We start from the raw sequence: 17,231 nt of genomic DNA on the forward strand, positions 1-17,231 counted from the left end.
GTCTCCCTCTCTCTCTGCCCCTCCCCTGTTCATGCTCTGTCTCTGTCTCAAAAATAAGTAAACATTAGGGGCGCCTGGGTGGCGCAGTCGGTTAAGCGTCCGACTTCAGCCAGGTCACGATCTCGCGGTCCGGGAGTTCGAGCCCCGCGTCAGGCTCTGGGCTGATGGCTCGGAGCCTGGAGCCTGTTTCCGATTCTGTGTCTCCCTCTCTCTCTGCCCCTCCCCCGTTCATGCTCTGTCTCTCTCTGTCCCAAAAATAAATAAATGTTGAAAAAAAAATTAAAAAAAAAAAAAATAAGTAAACATTAAAAAAAAATTTATAAAAAGAAAGAACAGCACAGGGGCGGGGAGGGCATGGTCACACAGGGCCTTGCAGGTAAGGAGTCTGGCTGTGACTGAGTGGGGTGGGAACCCAGTGGAGGGTATGGGGCTGAGGAGTAACAGGATCTGACAGATCTTGGAGGGACCCCCTGGCCATGTTCACACAAGAAGCACTGGCAGTGGGAGGACCTCAAAGACACAATTTATGGCCTCACCTTCCCTGGCCCTCACCCTCCTGTAGGCCTGGAAATGGTGGGAGGGTCCTGACGGCCAGAATGTGCCTTCCCCTTCTTCAGGGTCACCTCCTCCTGCTGAGGTCAGATACAGCAAGAGGACCAGGGACACCATGGGGTGTCTCCAGGGGGCACCAGGGAGCCAGACAAAGTGTTGCACACCATCAGGGATGTGGCCTGTGCCTGTAAATGTGCGTGTGTGTGCACACAGGCCTGTGTGTGTGCACACAAGCATGTGTGCGCGCGTGTATTGCGTGTGCACATGTATATGTGTGTGCATGTGTGTGTGCGTGTGTGTATGTGTGTTCACTCCTGGAACGGATTTGCAGAGAGAGCGAGTTCCTTGTCTGCAAACCCCGCTTCTTCAACCCCTCGCTGCCCACCTCCCAGCCCTGCATAGGTGACACTATCGTCCCTTTCTCTTCCAGGACATGCCCTTACTGGCCAAGAACCAGGGTCCTTGGTTCCTCCCTCTGGGCTCACCTGACCAGGGTCCCCTTTCCTGAGGCTGCCTGCTGCTAACCAGGCTGATAAGTCTGTTCAGAGTCTGGGCCTGGTAAATAAGGCGCTAATGAGTTAAGTACGTCTCTCAGCCCCACTCTGGGCCATGACACTAAATTCCTGTGGCAGATTAGGAATATGAGGACAGCTACATAGCAGCTTGCTGCCACTGTCCTCTCCTGTTTCCATGGCAGGATCCATCCCGCTCATTGATCACACTAGTCTTGCCCACCGAGCACAGACTTGACCTCAGAATCTCTCTTAACACAGTGCTCCACGCAGCACTAATAACCAATTGACATAGACAAGGGAGATAACATATATCTAATATCCCGACTCCAAGGAGTTCCAGTTTTCCCTCTGGGACTCTAATTCAGTGACTCTAATGATGAAACTTTTGGCCACTGCATCCATTCACAGAGCAAAAAAGAAAGTGTGGAAGAAACCACCTGTTCTTTTACAAGAGGTCTTGTTCAAGTAGGTGCCCCTGGGCGTCCCCCTCAAATACTCAGCCCGGGGATTCAGTGTCCATGGGCAGGACAGTGGGACACTCAAGGTACCAGCCTCACATTCAGAGGCCCTGTCCCACAGGCTACCCTTTGCTACCCATGTCACAGGGCTGTCATAGAGGTCAAATGGGTAACATATATGTAAAAGTTCTTTGAAATACATAAACGTGTATTTCACGCCCTACACATACGTGAAAGGGGGGGGACAGTGATATTCTGTCTATTCTATTCTATTCTATTCTACTGATTGTATTTCACTAATCTGAAAATTTGGGCTGATGGTAGGATCCCACCCCTCAGGTCCCATGGGTCCCAAGTTTGGTGTTCCTACTACTAATGATGGGTAAGGAGGCCAGACATGCCCTGAAAATGCCTCGTGGAGGGAAGGAGTCAAAGAGCAGGCATCTCAGGTCCTCGTTCTTGCTGCTACCACTGACCCCCTGTGCACCCTTGGACAAGCCTCGTAACCACTTTGGCACTGGATCCCCCTTTGCCAAATGTGGATGATGCTTGTTCATTCTCCCAACGTCCTGTGAGGGAAAATGGTGGCAGATGTGAAGAGACTCAGGAACCAAGCTGCCATGCAGATGTGAGTTGTTGTTTCTTGTGATTTGGCACAAGAATGCCAAAGGCTCAACACCAAGGCTGTCTGGCAGGTGGAATCGGTTCATTGACACGTGACCTAACGAAACAAGGAAAACCTTAGAGGCCAGGGTGAAAGCGTTACGAGACTGTTTCTCTGCTTTGCGTCAACTGCCCCAGCCGAGCAGTGACCCCCAACTGAAGTCAGGCAGAGCTTTGCAAATCAGTTCAGAAGGTGGTGGTGAGCCAGTAGAGCTGGAGTCATGGCCACTAGGAACCAAGGCTTGGCGGGGGACAGGTGGCAAGGCAGTTCCTTGACTCTTTAGCAGGCAGAGATGAGAGGGAGGAAGAGAGGGAGGAGCAGGAGGTACAGGAGGAGAAAGGAGAGAAAAGAGAGAACGAAATGGAAGAGGAAACCAGCAGAAGCTAGAAGGAGTGGAGTTGGAGGTAGGGATAGTGGAGGAGGAAAGGAGCTATCTTCTCCCCACCCCTACCATGAGACTGGCATTCTCAGAAGGAGGGACCAGGTCTTCCCAGTCAGACCTGGTGTACTTGAGAGTAGGTTTTATGCCTCCCCTATCAGATTATGGCTCTTGCAGGGCAGGGGGTGCGCCTCTCCTACCTCTCCTATCAGACTGTGGGCTCCCCAAAGCAGGGACTACATTAACCACCTCATATGGCGGCTCCCCAAGGACAGGGGACCGTACTCCTCCCACACCCAACACCTGCCAGTGGGGACCATCAACCAACTGGGGCCCAGACCTCTTCCTGCCTGACTATCCTCTTCTCCCCACCCCAGGGTTCACGGACACCTTCAACATGGACACCAGGAAGCCTCGAATCATCGCTGGCTCCAGGGCCGCCTTCTTCGGTTACACAGTGCAGCAGCATGACATCAGTGGCAATAAGTGGTGAGTGAGGGGCGCCTGGGTGGCTCAGTTGTTAAGCGTCCAACTCTTGATTTTTGCTCAGGTCATGATCTCACACTTGGTGAGACTGAGCCCCGCATCAGGCTTTGCACTCAGCGGAGATTCTCTCCCTCCCTCTGTCTCTGCCCCTCCTCCATTTGTGCATGCTCTCTCTTTCTTTCTGTCAAAAAGAAAAGAAAAGAAAAGAAAAGAAAAGAAAAGAAAAGAAAAGAAAAGAAAAGAAGTGGTGAGTGAGAGCTGTCACCCCACCCAGCCCTGGACCCCCCCACAGCCAGCCCCTCCATTGGCTGCCCACAGTGGCCCTCATGTGTAGACACCTTCATGTCCAGTGACTTGACTTCTTGTCCTGGCTTCATATCATCTGCCCTTGACTATGAAACCTCGAGCATTCCACGTCAGGCCCTCCATCTTCTCATCTGAGAAATGGGAATGAAAATAGCACAGGTGGCATGTTATGTGACAGCATAGGTAGCAGGCATCCAGAACCGATAGTTACCCCTTCCCGTCTGCTCTCAGGGCCTCAGTGTCTCATCAGTGGGGTAGTGCCTCTGATCCTGGCTGCTTGGAGAGGTGTTGGGGGGTGTCTCTGAGGATGAGTGTGTGTGCTCACAAGCTAAACCACAGGCGAAGGTGGGGCAGAGGAAAGCGAGAGTGAGACGGGGGGGGGGGGGGGGGGGGAGAGGGCCAGGAACGCCTCTGGGGGCAGGGACAATCAAGAGGGGGGGAAGGTCTGCCTCTGACTTTTAAAAATAACTTTATTGGCTTATATTTTACGTATCATAAAGCACTCTTTTCAAGTGTACAGGTCAATGTGTTTTTTTTTTCCCCAAGTCAATGATTTTTTTTTTTTAAACAAATTTACTAAGTTATGCAGCCATTGCTATAAATCAGTCTTGGAACGTTTTCAGCACCCCAGTAAGATCTGCCCCACACATGTACTATTAATCGCCATTCTTCTCCCTCTGCTTGGGTTTTAGCTGCCAGAAGGCAAGGCCCTCCTTCCCGAAATGGAAGAGGCTGGGCCTCTCTTGGCCCTCGTAGATACCCTTGACGAGTCAAGGGACCACACAGTGGCGATAAACGTTCTACCCTGCTCTCTTCCCAGTGTTGCCTCTGCCTACCCTCCCCAACCTCCTCTCCTTCCACTTTCTCCACTCCTTTCTTGTAGTCAACACTCTAGCCAAACTGAATTTTTTCTGTTTTTCCAGTTCTCCCTCTAGACCTTCTTTGCACATGCTATTCCCTCCCTCAGTGATGTCGTCTCCTACCTTCCCCCCTCACCTTACCCCACCGTGCTGATCTGGCTAATCCGCTCATCTTTTTTTAAAGGAGTATTTTATTGTCTTTCTTTTGAGGTGTAACTAGACACAATACAATGTAGACATCTCCACTGTACAGCTCAGTGAAATTTTACCTATGTATAGGCCCATGTCATCACCTTCCAGAACATGATCCAGAACATTTCCAGCCCCTCAGAAAGCTCCCGTGTGACCCTTGTCACACGGGAGGGGCAGTCAGTGCCCCTCCAAGTAATCCCTATTTTGACCACTGTCACCAGATTTGTTTTGCCTGGTTTTGCACTTCATATAGATGGTATCATTCTTTAAATACTCATTTATACCTGACCTGTTTTACTCAACATTATGTCTTTGGGGTTTAATATATCGCGGAATGTATTATACTTCATGCTCCTTCACAGTAATATTCCACTGCAGCAGTGTATTTATTCACTTAATTATTGATGGATATTTGGGTTGTTTCCATTTTTTGGCTAATTTGAGTGGAGATGCTATTAACATTCTCATATATGTCTTTTGGTGGATGTCTGCTCTCATTTTTATTGGGTGTATACTCAGGAGGAGAATCGCTGAGTTAAAGGGTAGGTAATGTAGCTTTAGTATGATCTGCCAAGCACTTTTCTCCAAAATGATTTGCCAATTTCAACTTTTCTGTAGTAATGTAATGGAGTTTCCATCGCTCCATATTTTCACTAACACTTGGTATTATCAGTCTTTTTGATTTTAGCTATTCCGGTGGTATCTCCTTGTGAGTTAAACTTGGGTTACTATAGCGACTAATGCTGTTGAGTAATTTTGTGTAAATGTACTGGCCTTTTGGTATCCTGTTTTATGAAGTGTCTGATGGGCACTTTTGCCCATTTGAAAAATTGTGTTGTGTTTCTTTTCCTTATCGTCTTATAGAATTTTAAAAAACATATTCCGCGTACAAATCCTTTGTCAGAGAAAAGCATTGCAAAGAAGTCCTAGTCTGTGATATGCTTTTTCATTCTCTTAATGGTATCTTTCAAGGAACAGAAGTTCTTAACTTTAATAAAGTTTAACTTGTAAAACTGTCTTATGGTTAGTGTTTCTTGTACATCCTGTTTAAGAAAACTAACAGTGCTTCTCTCAATAGTGCTTTCAAGTTTTCAGTGTAAAATTCTTGTGTCTTTTATGACATTAACTCCTAGGTATTTGCTACTTTATGCTAATTAAAGTGGAATGTTATTTCATTTTCTAATCTTTTTTTTTTTTTTTTGGTAGTATAGGAAAAGACAGTCAGGGTGCCTGGATGGCTCAGTTGGTTGGGTGTCTGACTCTTGATTTTGGCTCAGGTTGTGGTCCTGGGATTGTGGGATTGAGCCCCACATCAGCCTCTGCATTGAGTGTGGAGCCTGCTTGGGATTCTCTCTCTCTCTCTCTCTCTCTCTCTCTCTCTTCCTCTGCCCCTTTTCCCCAGCTCGCACACACTCTCTCTCTAAAACAAAATGTAAAAAAATAAAAATATGGTTGGTTTTGTATCCTTACATTATATCCAGCAATATTATGAAATTAACTTATTATTTCTAATAGTTTGATACTATTCTTCTGAATTTCCTGGGTATACAATCAGATCATTTGAAATAATTACAGTTTTATTTCTTGTTTTCCAGTCTTTGTAGCTTTTATTTATTTAAATTGCCTAATTGCAATGGTCCGGACCTTCAGTACAAAGTTGAATAGAAATTGTGACATTGAACACACTTTTCTTATTTCCTTTATAAGAGGGAAAACTTAACAGTATTTCACAATTAAATAAGATTTTGACTATAGCTTATTCATTTGTTATAGATACCTTCAGATTAAGGAAGTTTTTTTTCCTATTCCTACTTTTCTGAGGTTGTGTATGTATATGTGTGTGTGTGTGAGTAAGTGTTGAATTTTATCAGGTGCTTTTTCTGCAAAGACTGCAGTGTTATATGGTTCTTCTCCTTTATTTTGTTAATATGGTTAACTATACTCATTGATTTTTCTAAAAAAATTTTTCCATTGATATATTCTCAGGAATTCTGTTTCTATGTACATGAGGTATACTGTGTAGCTAAATGCATCTGATATATTCTTAATTACAGATATTTTATTTTGCAGCTCCTGAATTTCAATTTGATTCTTTTTTATAGATCCTAATTCTATTAAAATAATCTTTCTCCCATTTGTTGATTTTTTAGTCTTTTTTTTTTTTTTTTACATACTAATCATAGTTATTTTGAAGTCCTTGGCTAACTCCAATATCTGGATCATCTCTGGGTCTGCTTCTAATGACTATTTATCTTATGATTATCAGTTGATTATCCTGATTCTTTGCCTGTTTAGTAATTTTTTATTTTAGTCTATGCTGGACATTGTGAATGTTACACAGTAGAGGCTATAGATTATGTTACCTTCTTTAAAAGAATTATACATTTTCAGGGCACCTAGGTGGCTCAGTTTGTTAAGCATCCAACTCTTGGTTTTGGCTCAGGTCATGATCTCACAGTTCATGGGTTCAAGCTCTGTATCGGGCACTGCATTGGCAGCATGGAGCCTGCTTGGGATTCTCTCTCCGTCTCTCTCTGCCCCTTCCATGCTTGCTCTCTCTCTCTCTCTCTCTCTCTCTCTCTTTCTTTCTCTCTCTCTCTCTCAAAATAAATAAATAAGCATTGTAAAATAAAATAAAATAGGATAAAATAAAATAAAATAAAGAACTATATATTTTGTTCTGAGAGGCAATTAAAATACTGATGAAATCACCTAGGTCTTACCATGGCTTTGTTTGGGCCTTGGTTAGGGCAGCTATCATCTAGTTTTGTCCATCCTCTTAGGGTGTGGCCTTAATTCCTAAGGCATGGATTTTCTGGGATCTCCCCTGAAAGCCCACAATAGTCATCAAAGTTTCTCCAGATCAGGCATGAACCCCAACATCTCCCAGGCATCGGACAGCCTCTAAAAACTCTTCCCCACCAGCAGATTTTCTAGAGTCTCACAGGATGCATACGCAGCTTAGGAGTCAGCCAAGGATCCTGAGGGAAAATGTTAGCAGAGTTTGGGGGGCTCTTTTTCTGTGGTTGTCTCCCTTCTGCCTGCCCCTACCAAATCCTAGTTTCAGCCCCAGCCTCAATCACTGTTTCCTCCACTCAGCACGGCTGCTGCTCTCTGGATTTTATTCCCCTGTGCCCAAATAAGGAAAGTTCCCTCGTGTAGAGAGCCGGGGTGAGTGTGGATTTAGCTCCTCTGCTTGCCTTTTCAGAGTACCGAGCTCTGCATTGATTGCTGCCCAGTGCCTGAAAATAGTTGTTACGTGTGTTTTATCTAGCTTTCACAATTTGTTTGTGGCTAGAATTGAAAGTCCACATTCTTTTATCAAATGAGATTTCACTTCCTCTGAGAAACCTTCTCTGACCATCCCTTCCCATCACCAGAGTAGTTGCCCCATAGAATTCTGTATTTTGTTTTTCATAACTTTCATCAAACTGGATAGTGATTGCCTGTTTCATTGTCTTTCTTTCTGAAATTAGGGGTATAATCCCTGGCAGTTAGTAGATGCTCAAAAGAACATATTTTGAAAGACTAAAATAATGATTTAAAACATTTTTTAATGTTTATTCATTTTTGAGATACAGAGAGAGACAGAGCATGAGCAGAGGAGGGGTAGAGAGAAAGGGAGACACAGAATCTGAAGCAGGCTCCAGGCTCTGAGCTGTCAGCACAGAACCCGACGCGGGGCTCGAACCCACAGACCGCGAGATCATGACCTGAGCCAAAGTCAGACACTTAACCAACTGAGCCACTCAGGTGCCCCAAAAGACTAAATTAATGATTTAAATCTCTCTCAACCAGCCCCAAAATATGGTACATATTTTGTATGTGCTGTGAAGGGTTAAAGATTGAATGGAACTGGGGGTGCCTGGGTGACTCAATTGGTTAAGCACCTGAGTCTTGATTTCAGCTCAGGTCATGATCTCATGGTTTGTGAGTTTGAGCCCCGTGTCGGGCTCTGCACTGACAGTGTAGATCCTGCTTGGGATTCTCTCTCTCCTCTCTCTCCCCCTACCCCTGCTGGTGTTCTCTCTCTCTCTCTCTCTCCCTCTCTCTCTCAAAACAAATAAACATAAAAAAAAAAAGATTAAATGGAACTGGCTTTGGCAAGATTGAATTTGTTTTGACTACTATTTGTTTATTAAGCTTCTGTTAATGAACGTTACTAGTTTCTGCAAAATAGTAGTGTAAGGCATGGTTTCACTCACAAATAACTCACAGACCATTTGAGGAGGCGGCACTAATATCCTTGAAATAATTAAAAAACAATACAAGACAAAATATGAGCTGCTGTTAATTATGTTCATCTTTGTAAGGCCACTTTCTCCATGCGGCTTTCTGGATCCTTCTCCTGGCCTAAAATGGCCTTTTCTAAACCCTCTCTCCGATGGCATAAATCACTTCCTACCTTGTGTTGGAGTCACTTAGGCCCATGGTGCATCCCCCCTACTGGACACCGTCTTCGTTTCCCTGTGTCTGAGAGCAGCCCACACAGCATCTTCCTCATAGAAGAAACTCAGCCCGAGTTTGAAAGGAGAAATCTCTGTACCTGGGGTCTCTGGGAGGCCTTCATAGAAGAGGGGCGTCTGAGTGGAGTCTTGGAGGTTGAGCCTAGAGGAGCAGAAAGGTCTGATAGAATCAACTCCTGGTCACTTTTGCTGATCTGAACACATTGTGGGAGAGGGCTGGTACTACACTGTAGCCATGTGTCCTGGGTTTGTTTTCTGTCACAGCTGGGTTGGGAGAGACAGAGAGGCCCTGGGACCCCAGGGAGCTGCACCTCATGCAGAACGGACAGGAGCACACAGGGCCTTTCAGGAACCTGTCCCCACTGCAGGGATACCCGTTTATCCAACTTGGATGCTTGCCTTTCGCTTCCACCCCCCGGCCCCCATTTTTCCTGCCCTATAGGGCAGCATCCCAAGAGCTGTGCTCAGACACAAGACTCTGTGGATGTTGATCATAGGAAAAGAGGTTGATGCCAGTGTCATTTGGGGGACACTGGCTGGAAATTATGCACGGGGACGGCTCCAGTGGTGCGTGTTGATTCAACTCCATGCCAGCAGGCGGCTCAGAGGGAGGGCAGATGCAACGGCTTGCTGTCCAAAGACCGTCTCTCGGAGGAAGACCTTGGGAGAAGCTCTCTCGGCCTCCCTGTGCCTCTGTTTGCTTGTGTCTAGAATGGATATGAACTTACCGATCTCAGGGTGTTAGGCAAGATCAGAAAATACCCCAAACGTGAATGTGTACAGCAGGCAGTGGGGACTGAGCGGCTTGCAGCAAGCAAGCAGCCAACCCTGAAATGGGGCCTCTGGATGCTCGGTCGAGAGTCTTCCTCTGACAGTCTGCCTCCTGGGTATGGACCTGGCTCCCAGCCCTTAAGGCAGGGCTGGCACACCTGGGTCGGCGTCTCCTGGGCCTGCAATGAGGCCAGGGAGTGTGTGTTTTAAAGAGCTCCCCAGGAGACTCTCGCAGGGGGACCCGTGAGGATCACCATCTCCCCTGAGGGTGGGGAGATGCGAGTAGGGGACCACATCACTCCCCAGTGCCTGCCCAGAAATCCAGGTCCCAGCACCGCTGCAGAGAAGGACCCACCAGCTATCTTCCACCACAGGCGCCAAGGAGGCCTGGCCCCCATTTACCAGGCTGTGGGCCTCCTCGAACGTCAAGGGTACCAGGGCCTGGTGTAATCAGCTGCAGGATGAAGGGGGACAGACCTGGTGGGGATGTCACTTGATTTCCTTAACCCTTCCCCTTCTGCCCATTGCGCCCCAACTCCAGACTCAAACTGGGCAAAGCCTTGAACAGTTTGCCACGTGTCTTGGTTTCAGCAGCAAAAACGACACTCACAGACACACAAAAAGGAAAAGAGCAAACAAATTCCTCTTGTGCTAAGTATTCTCTGCCCCTGCTTTTAAAGCCCTTGTGTATTTTCAGAGAAATTTAATCCATGTGACTCTAATGCATGTACATTGAAGTCATTAAGTCAGTTGATTTTTTTCAGACCATTTGATGTCCCAGAAGCTCCGGTGTAGGGTTTGCAGAGGGCCTCTCCGTGCCTTTGGTCCCCCCGGAGCAGGAAGCCTCCTGGTGCTAGGAAAAAAAAGCAGAGCTTGGCCCCACAAGTTTCCAATTTGTCATTGAAGCTGTCACCCCTGGAGAGAGAAGCGCCAGCTCTCAGCAAGGCAGAGCATGTTGCTCTGTCCCCTTGAAGGCACTGGGGAGCAGGAGCCAGACAGCCCTGGTGGGCTCCACAAAGGAAGCCCTTTGGAACTCAGTGGGATTCTAGAACAAGAGGGCCTGGTGAGGTCCCTGGGGTGCAGGTTCAGGGATGTGAGCCACATGTAAGAGAGGTAGGCTTTGTCCTCATCTTCCAGGGGAGGCAACTGAGACTGAAGAGAGAGGACAAGGTAAATGCCCGAGCCAGGTCTGGGGCCCAGGTCTCATTAGCCCCAGAGGAGCCCAGAACAGAAGCAGCCCCACCAGCTGGAAACCCACAGTCTCCGTCGGCGGTGTCTCTCCCCACTGGCCATGCTGCTGGCCCCATGGGAACTGAGGCAGTGGTGTCCCCCAGGACCCAACTCTAGCAGAGTCACATAAATGTGCTGTGCCCAGCCAGGAAGAGAGGGTGTATGCTCATAGAACCCCAACCAATACCCAATGATCAATAAATACCAAGAGAGGGCACACAGAAAAGATCAGGGGAATTCATGTGAGGGAGAAATTTCTAATTCAGGAGGCGGAAGGAATCGGGGGAGGCTATGGCGGAGGGGGCTTCCAGATGGGTAGGATTTCCATGGGCAGAATGGATGTGGGTGAGAAAAATATAACAGATGGAGGGAACAGCATGGGTGATTGTGCAGAGGAGAAAAAAAAAAAGAGGCCATGTTTAGAGAAAGGATGCCATCCCATGTGGCTGGAGGAGAAGGTGCAGAAAGCAGAGCAGTGAGGCCAAAGACTGGGAGGGCGAGGATAATACCCTAGAGACTCCTAGACACCAGAGCAAGGCGACTGTATCTGGGAGGCAATGGGGAGCCATTGGAGGTTTCAGAGCAGGAGAGCGGTTCACCCGAGGTATAATTTTCAGGGTGCTCAGTTTGGCTACTATGTGAGGATGGAACCGAGGGAAGAGAGCCTAGAGGTGAGGAGGCTGGTGGGAAGGCTATGGAAGTCTAGGTTAAGGGGAAGGTCTAAGGGCCGGGGCTTGAGGAAGGGGCGGACCTTATGAGTGTCAGTAGTTCATTCATTCATCCTTGAGAACCTGGTGCTAGATCCTGGGAATTCAATGGTGAACAAAACTACAGAGTCCCAACTCTGATGGAGCCCTTCTTCTAGCGGGGGGAAGACACATTGTCAGTTTCCCCATCATCTGTCGGATGGTGATCCGTGCAATGGAGAAGCATTAGGCAGGGTAAGGGGAGCTTACGAGTTGGGGGAAGTGCTGCCGCCTTATGCTGGCCACCAAGAAAGGCCTCAATGCTAGGGTGACAGCAGTCAGAGACCGGAAGGAAAGGGAGAATCTGAGACAATCATGGATACTTGAAAAAAAAAAAAAAAAAGTGTTCCAGGCAGAGAGGATGGCAAGTGTAAAGGCCCTGAGGTAGGAAGATGCTCAGCATGTTTAAGGAACCATGAGTGTGGCTGGAGTAGAGCGAGCTAAGGCAAGAAGAGAAGGCGGCAGATGAAACAGGTTGAAGGATGGCTGGGGGCATATCTGGCTGACTGGCAAGACAATGAAAAACAGAAAAGCAAAACCCAGCAATAGGAGACAGACTTTGGGGGAATGTGTGAGCTAAGCTTTGGCCCCATTGGTCTGAGGTATCCAAGGGTCATCGGGGACAGGTGGCCGGCTGGCTGCAGGGGACAGAGACCTTCACCTTGGCGGGGGGATCAGGGCCCAGACTCAGATGTGCGTTGGGAGAACTAGGTTCACAGAGGAGCGTTCAGAGAGAAGGAGGGGGCTGAGGAAAGAACCCTAGGATGCCCGTGGGTGGGAGTGGGGAGGAGAGAGAGAGAACCATCAGAGGCAAGGGGGAGATGGGGGTTCAGTGTCGCAGAGGGCAGAGGAGGGGAGAATTGCAAGACAGAGGGGGTGGTGCTCACACTCTGAAGCTTGTCTCCGAGAGCCTCTCCGAGAAGCCGCCGGGGGCGCAGCCGGGGAGTTTGCAGTGCTGGGCAAACCTCTGCGGGGCCAGAGCCCTTGCGATGGACAGACGGAAGCACTCAGGACGCACACTTACGCACACAGAGTACATCTAGAGGCTCTCAAGAGGACTCACTGCAACTTGTGTGAACCTCTAGAGCAAGTGGTCCTCACACCCCAGCGGGGGCACCAGAGTCCCCCGAGGGCCCCACATCCAGAGTTTCTGAGTCCGCAGGTCTGGGGTGGGACCTGAGAACTCACTTGTCTAGCAAGCTCCCAGGGGCTGCTGGGGCTGCTGGTCTGGGGACCACACTCTGAGAACCACAGACCTAGAGATCTCTGTCCCCGGAATCTTAAGTTCATGGCAACAGGCAGAAGCAAAATGACCTGAACCGTGTGCGGGGAACCTGTGGGGAAATGGGGACTTGGAGAGCCCAGAGCCAGCTGGGGATGGGGCTGCAGGGGGAGGGGGGGGCGGTTTGCGAAAACCTGCTCGCACTTCACTGCGAGCAGGCCCGGGAGGCACGGAGGGACCTGTAGCAAACATCCTCCTATCTCCCTTAGCCCTTCTTCTGCCTTCTCCTACCTTTCCATTTTCTTTTTTCTTCTCTTTGCCCATTTCCTCTGCCTGGTTTCTGGATTTCCCATCCTGCTCCTTACTTTTCAGTGCTTCTTCCCCTCCGCCCCTTCAGCCCCTCCTCCACCGCATCCCTTGTCTCCCCACGCCCCACTTCCTCCTTGGCCCCTGCACTGGAGTCTCAGGTGGGGCCAAAGCCAGGGGAGACTGTCCTGTACCCCCCCTTCCCAGCCCTCGCTCCTGTGCACAGCCACCAGTGTATTAGTCTCATCAGCCTGACTGTACCCTTAAGGGGAGGGACCCCGGCCCAACTCCCCGGCATCTGCCCACCTGGCCTGCTCCGATGCCTTCCAGCGCTACCTGGCCGGTGGTGCGCACCCATGGCTGGGGACGGAGGGGAGCTTCTGTGCAGACAGGGGAGCGAGGGGGAAGGGCCCTGGAAGCAGAGAGGAAACAGAGAGGGAATCCAGTAGATTAGGAGGACCCCCACAGAACCATGCTGGCGCCTCAGTCTCCAGGCAATTCTGGGGTGTCCTGGTGGGAAACAGCAACTTCCGTTTGGGGAAAAGAAGCATCTTGAGTATAACTGTCATCACCCTCAGCAACAGAAGGACAGATTTGGTGGCTTGGTTCATCCAAAGTCCTAGACAGCCTCCCATCTCTTTGAGGGGGTCTCTGTGAATTCTTCTGCGATGACTGAACTCAGGGACTGTGTGGTCAGATGCTGAAAGGGCTGCGCCATTGTCCTGCATGTGGACACTGAGGTATTGGGAGCCAGATGGAGGGCTGCGTGCACACCCTGCCAGCACCTCCCCCATCCCAGGGCTACGTGCACACCCTGCGAGGACCACCACTTCCCCCCAAAAGCTTGGCAGCACGTGGGGAGTCAGGCACCCTCAGCCCCTAAGACAAAGTTGGAACGGACCTGCTCCGTATAGGATAGTAGATACCCCATCTCTCCCCAGAGACCTCTCCACTGGCGGAGACCCCAGGCAGGGGGGCTCTCTCCTTCTCCTGAAGACAGGATCACCACTGGTGTGGTCTCCAGCAGACCCCAATTCTCGGAGGCTGAGGCGGATTGGGGAGGGACGGGGTGACTGCGAGCAGGCCCGGGAGGCACAGAGGGACCTGTAGCAAACATCAATTGTGGTTGGTCTTCAGGACTACTCCACCCCTGTGGCATCTCTCCCCCCCAACCCCCCCTGCCTGGGAAGGGTTTAGAAATTCTTCACCCCAATCCCCTTATTTTATAGACAAGGAAACTGAGTGCCAGAGACAGAGACTACACCCAGGTCACACAGCAAGTGAGTGGGAGAGGCAGGACTGAAACCAGGTCTCCCAGCTCCTCTTCCTGCAATAGGAGCCAGCCTCCTCCTCCCGTGATATCTCCACCTGGCGCCTGGGTGAAAACTGCCCAAGGCTTAGTCTACCCACCATCCTGGGTCTCTTGTCTCAAGATCACTAGGCGGTAGCTACTTACACTAAGTTGTAATTTGGGTAAGGTGTTCATTCTTTCCAATGCCTTTCTGTATAGACCTTCTCAGATAACAGGAGGCCCGCTGGTGACAGAATTTGGGGTTGACCGGAAAGCTAATCCATGAGGAATAAGTCCACAAAAACTGGGTGTCAAGCCCGAGCCCCGGGGTGCCCTCAGGCCCTGCCCTCCTCTCCCCTCCCAACCCCGGCGGTTTCCAGCCTCTCATTCGTGGCCCCCTCCCTCAGGGTTATGGCAGGTCTCAAGGTTGGTGAACATCTTCTGCCTGGGCAGATACACGAAGGCACGAGGGGGTGGCTTTTTACTGCAGGAAACCTCTAGGCGTCCAGATCCACACAAACCTGCGTTCCCTTCCCTGCTCAGCCACTTTCCAAGCCGCAGGAACTGAAGCATGTCACAGCCACTTACTGGACCAGGGTTTCTTCATCTGTGAAATGGGCATAGTGATGCGAGCCCAAATGTGTTTCCATGAGGGAGCAATAGGAGATGGTGAGCGGGCAGATTTTGCTGGATAAGTTAGTGCCCTATGCTGGCCTGTCCCCCGCAAAAGGATATGGTGTCTGGGGAGAGGTGTCAAGAAAAAGGGCCCTAAGGACTGTTGTTTGGGGCAGAATGACGGGTCTTATCCAAGCCCATCCCTCCTCCTTGGTGCCCATGCCGGTTGTCAGGCCTGGGGCGGCCTCAGCCTTTGTTGCCGGAGAAATCTCACCCAGGAACGTCTTAAGCCCTTTTCCTGGCTCAGGCCCCGGAGCAGGCTCCCAATACCGCAGCACATAAATACCCTCTGCTATTTTCTCTTGGAACAAATAAAATCCGGTGCCATGACTCATTCTGGTTAAAGGATAAATCACTACAGCGCAGGATAGGATGAAACCACCCAACGCACCAGAGAGAGGAAGAGAGAGAGAAAAACTGCTCGCGGAAGGGAGGTGGGGGGATGTTGGCTCAGGGCCCCAGGCCAAGATACCCAGCAGACCCTGGCAGGCAGCACATGCACAAGAAGAGAGTGCTCCCCGCCCCTCCCCCAGAGGGCCGGAGCAGTGGATATCCAGACAGTGGTCCTCCCGGGGAAGGAGCTGGGGGCCCTTCAGGGTCCTTCAGGGCCTGGAAGACGTACCAGAAGCCCACGGCTTAAGACGCAGCCAGCAAACCTTTTCAAGGCTCCTCCAAGCTCCAGATACTTTGATCTCTTCTTGCCTTCTTGTCTCTTCCTCTCCTCCTTTCTTTCTTGTCCTCTCCCTCTCCCTCTGCTGCTGCTGCTGCTGCTCCTTCTTCTTCTTCTTCCTTCTTCCTTCTTCCTTCTTCCTTCTTCTTCTTCCTCTCCTCCTCCTCCCCCTCTCTTCTTCCCCCTTCTCCTCCTCCCCCTCTTCCTCCCCCTCTTCCTCCCCCTCCCCCTCTCTTCTTCCCCCTTCTCCTCCTCCCCCTCTTCCTCCCCCTCCTCTTCCTTCCCTTCCCCTGCCCCCCCTCCTCCTCTTCCTCCTCCTCCTCCTCCTTCTTCTTCTTCCTTCTTCCTTCTTCCTTCTTCCTTCTTCTTCTTCTTCCTCTCCTCCTCCTCCTCCTCCTCCTCCCCCTCCCCCTCCCCCCTCTCTTCTTCCCCCTTCTCCTCCTCCCCCTCTTCCTCCCCCTCCCCCTCTCTTCTTCCCCCTTCTCCTCCTCCTCCCCCTCCTCTTCCTTCCCTTCCCCTGCCCCCCCTCCTCCTCCTCCACCTCCTCCTCCTCATTTCTTTCTTGTCCTCTCCCTCCCCCTCTTCTTCTTCTTCTTCTTCTTCTTCTTCCTCTCCTCCTCCCCCTCCCCCTCCCGCTCCCCCTCTCTTCTTCCCCCTTCTCCTCCTCCCCCTCTTCCTCCCCCTCCCCCTCTCTTCTTCCCCCTTCTCCTCCTCCCCCCTTCCTCCTCCCCCTCTTCCTTCCCTTCCCCTGCCCCCCCTCCTCCTCCTCCACCTCCTCCTCCTCATTTCTTTCTTGTCCTCTCCCTCCCCCTCTTCTTCTTCTTCTTCTTCTTCTTCTTCTTCTTCCTCTCCTCCTCCTCCTCCCCCTCCCCCTCCCGCTCCCCCTCTCTTCTTCCCCTTCTCCTCCCCCTCCTCTTCCTTCCCTTCCCCTGCCCCCCCTCCTCCTCCACCTCCTCCTCCTCATTTCTTTCTTGTCCTCTCCCTCCCCCTCTTCTTCTTCTTCTTCTTCTTCCTCTCCTCCTCCTCCCCCTCCCCCTCCCGCTCCCCCTCTCTTCTTCCCTCTTCTCCTCCCCCTCCTCTTCCTTCCCTTCCCCTGCCCCCCCTCCTCCTCCACCTCCTCCTCCTCATTTCTTTCTTGTCCTCTCCCTCCCCCTCTTCTTCTTCTTCTTCTTCTTCCTCTCCTCCTCCTCCCCCTCCCCCTCCCGCTCCCCCTCTCTTCTTCCCTCTTCTCCTCCCCCTCCTCTTCCTTCCCTTCCCCTGCCCCCCCTCCTCCTCCTCCACCTCCTCCTCCTCATTTCTTTCTTGTCCTCTCCCTCCCCCTCTCTTCTTCCCCCTTCTCCTCCTCCCCCTCTTCCTCCCCCTCCTCTTCCTTCCCTTCCCCTGCCCCCCCCTCCTCCTCCACCTCCTCCTCCTCATTTCTTTCTTGTCCTCTCCCTCTCCCT

General features: G+C 50.7%; 1 protein-coding gene across 2 annotated transcripts in view; it reads left to right on the forward strand.

Annotated features, from left to right (window-relative positions):
• ITGA11 (integrin subunit alpha 11) overlaps positions 1–17,231 on the forward strand; it is a 129,293-nt gene that overhangs the window by 30,839 nt on the left and 81,223 nt on the right. For both annotated transcript variants that reach the window (XR_007152818.1, XM_047861771.1), the window contains exon 2: positions 2,946–3,057. Coding sequence is in view for 1 of the 2 variants with exons in the window: in XM_047861771.1 (XP_047717727.1) it covers positions 2,946–3,057 (112 nt within the window). In the remaining variant the exon portion in view is untranslated. The remainder of the gene's footprint in view (positions 1–2,945; positions 3,058–17,231) is intronic.

The sequence above is a fragment of the Prionailurus viverrinus genome, chromosome B3, assembly GCF_022837055.1.
Source record: "Prionailurus viverrinus isolate Anna chromosome B3, UM_Priviv_1.0, whole genome shotgun sequence".
NCBI classification, from domain to species: Eukaryota; Metazoa; Chordata; class Mammalia; order Carnivora; family Felidae; genus Prionailurus; species Prionailurus viverrinus.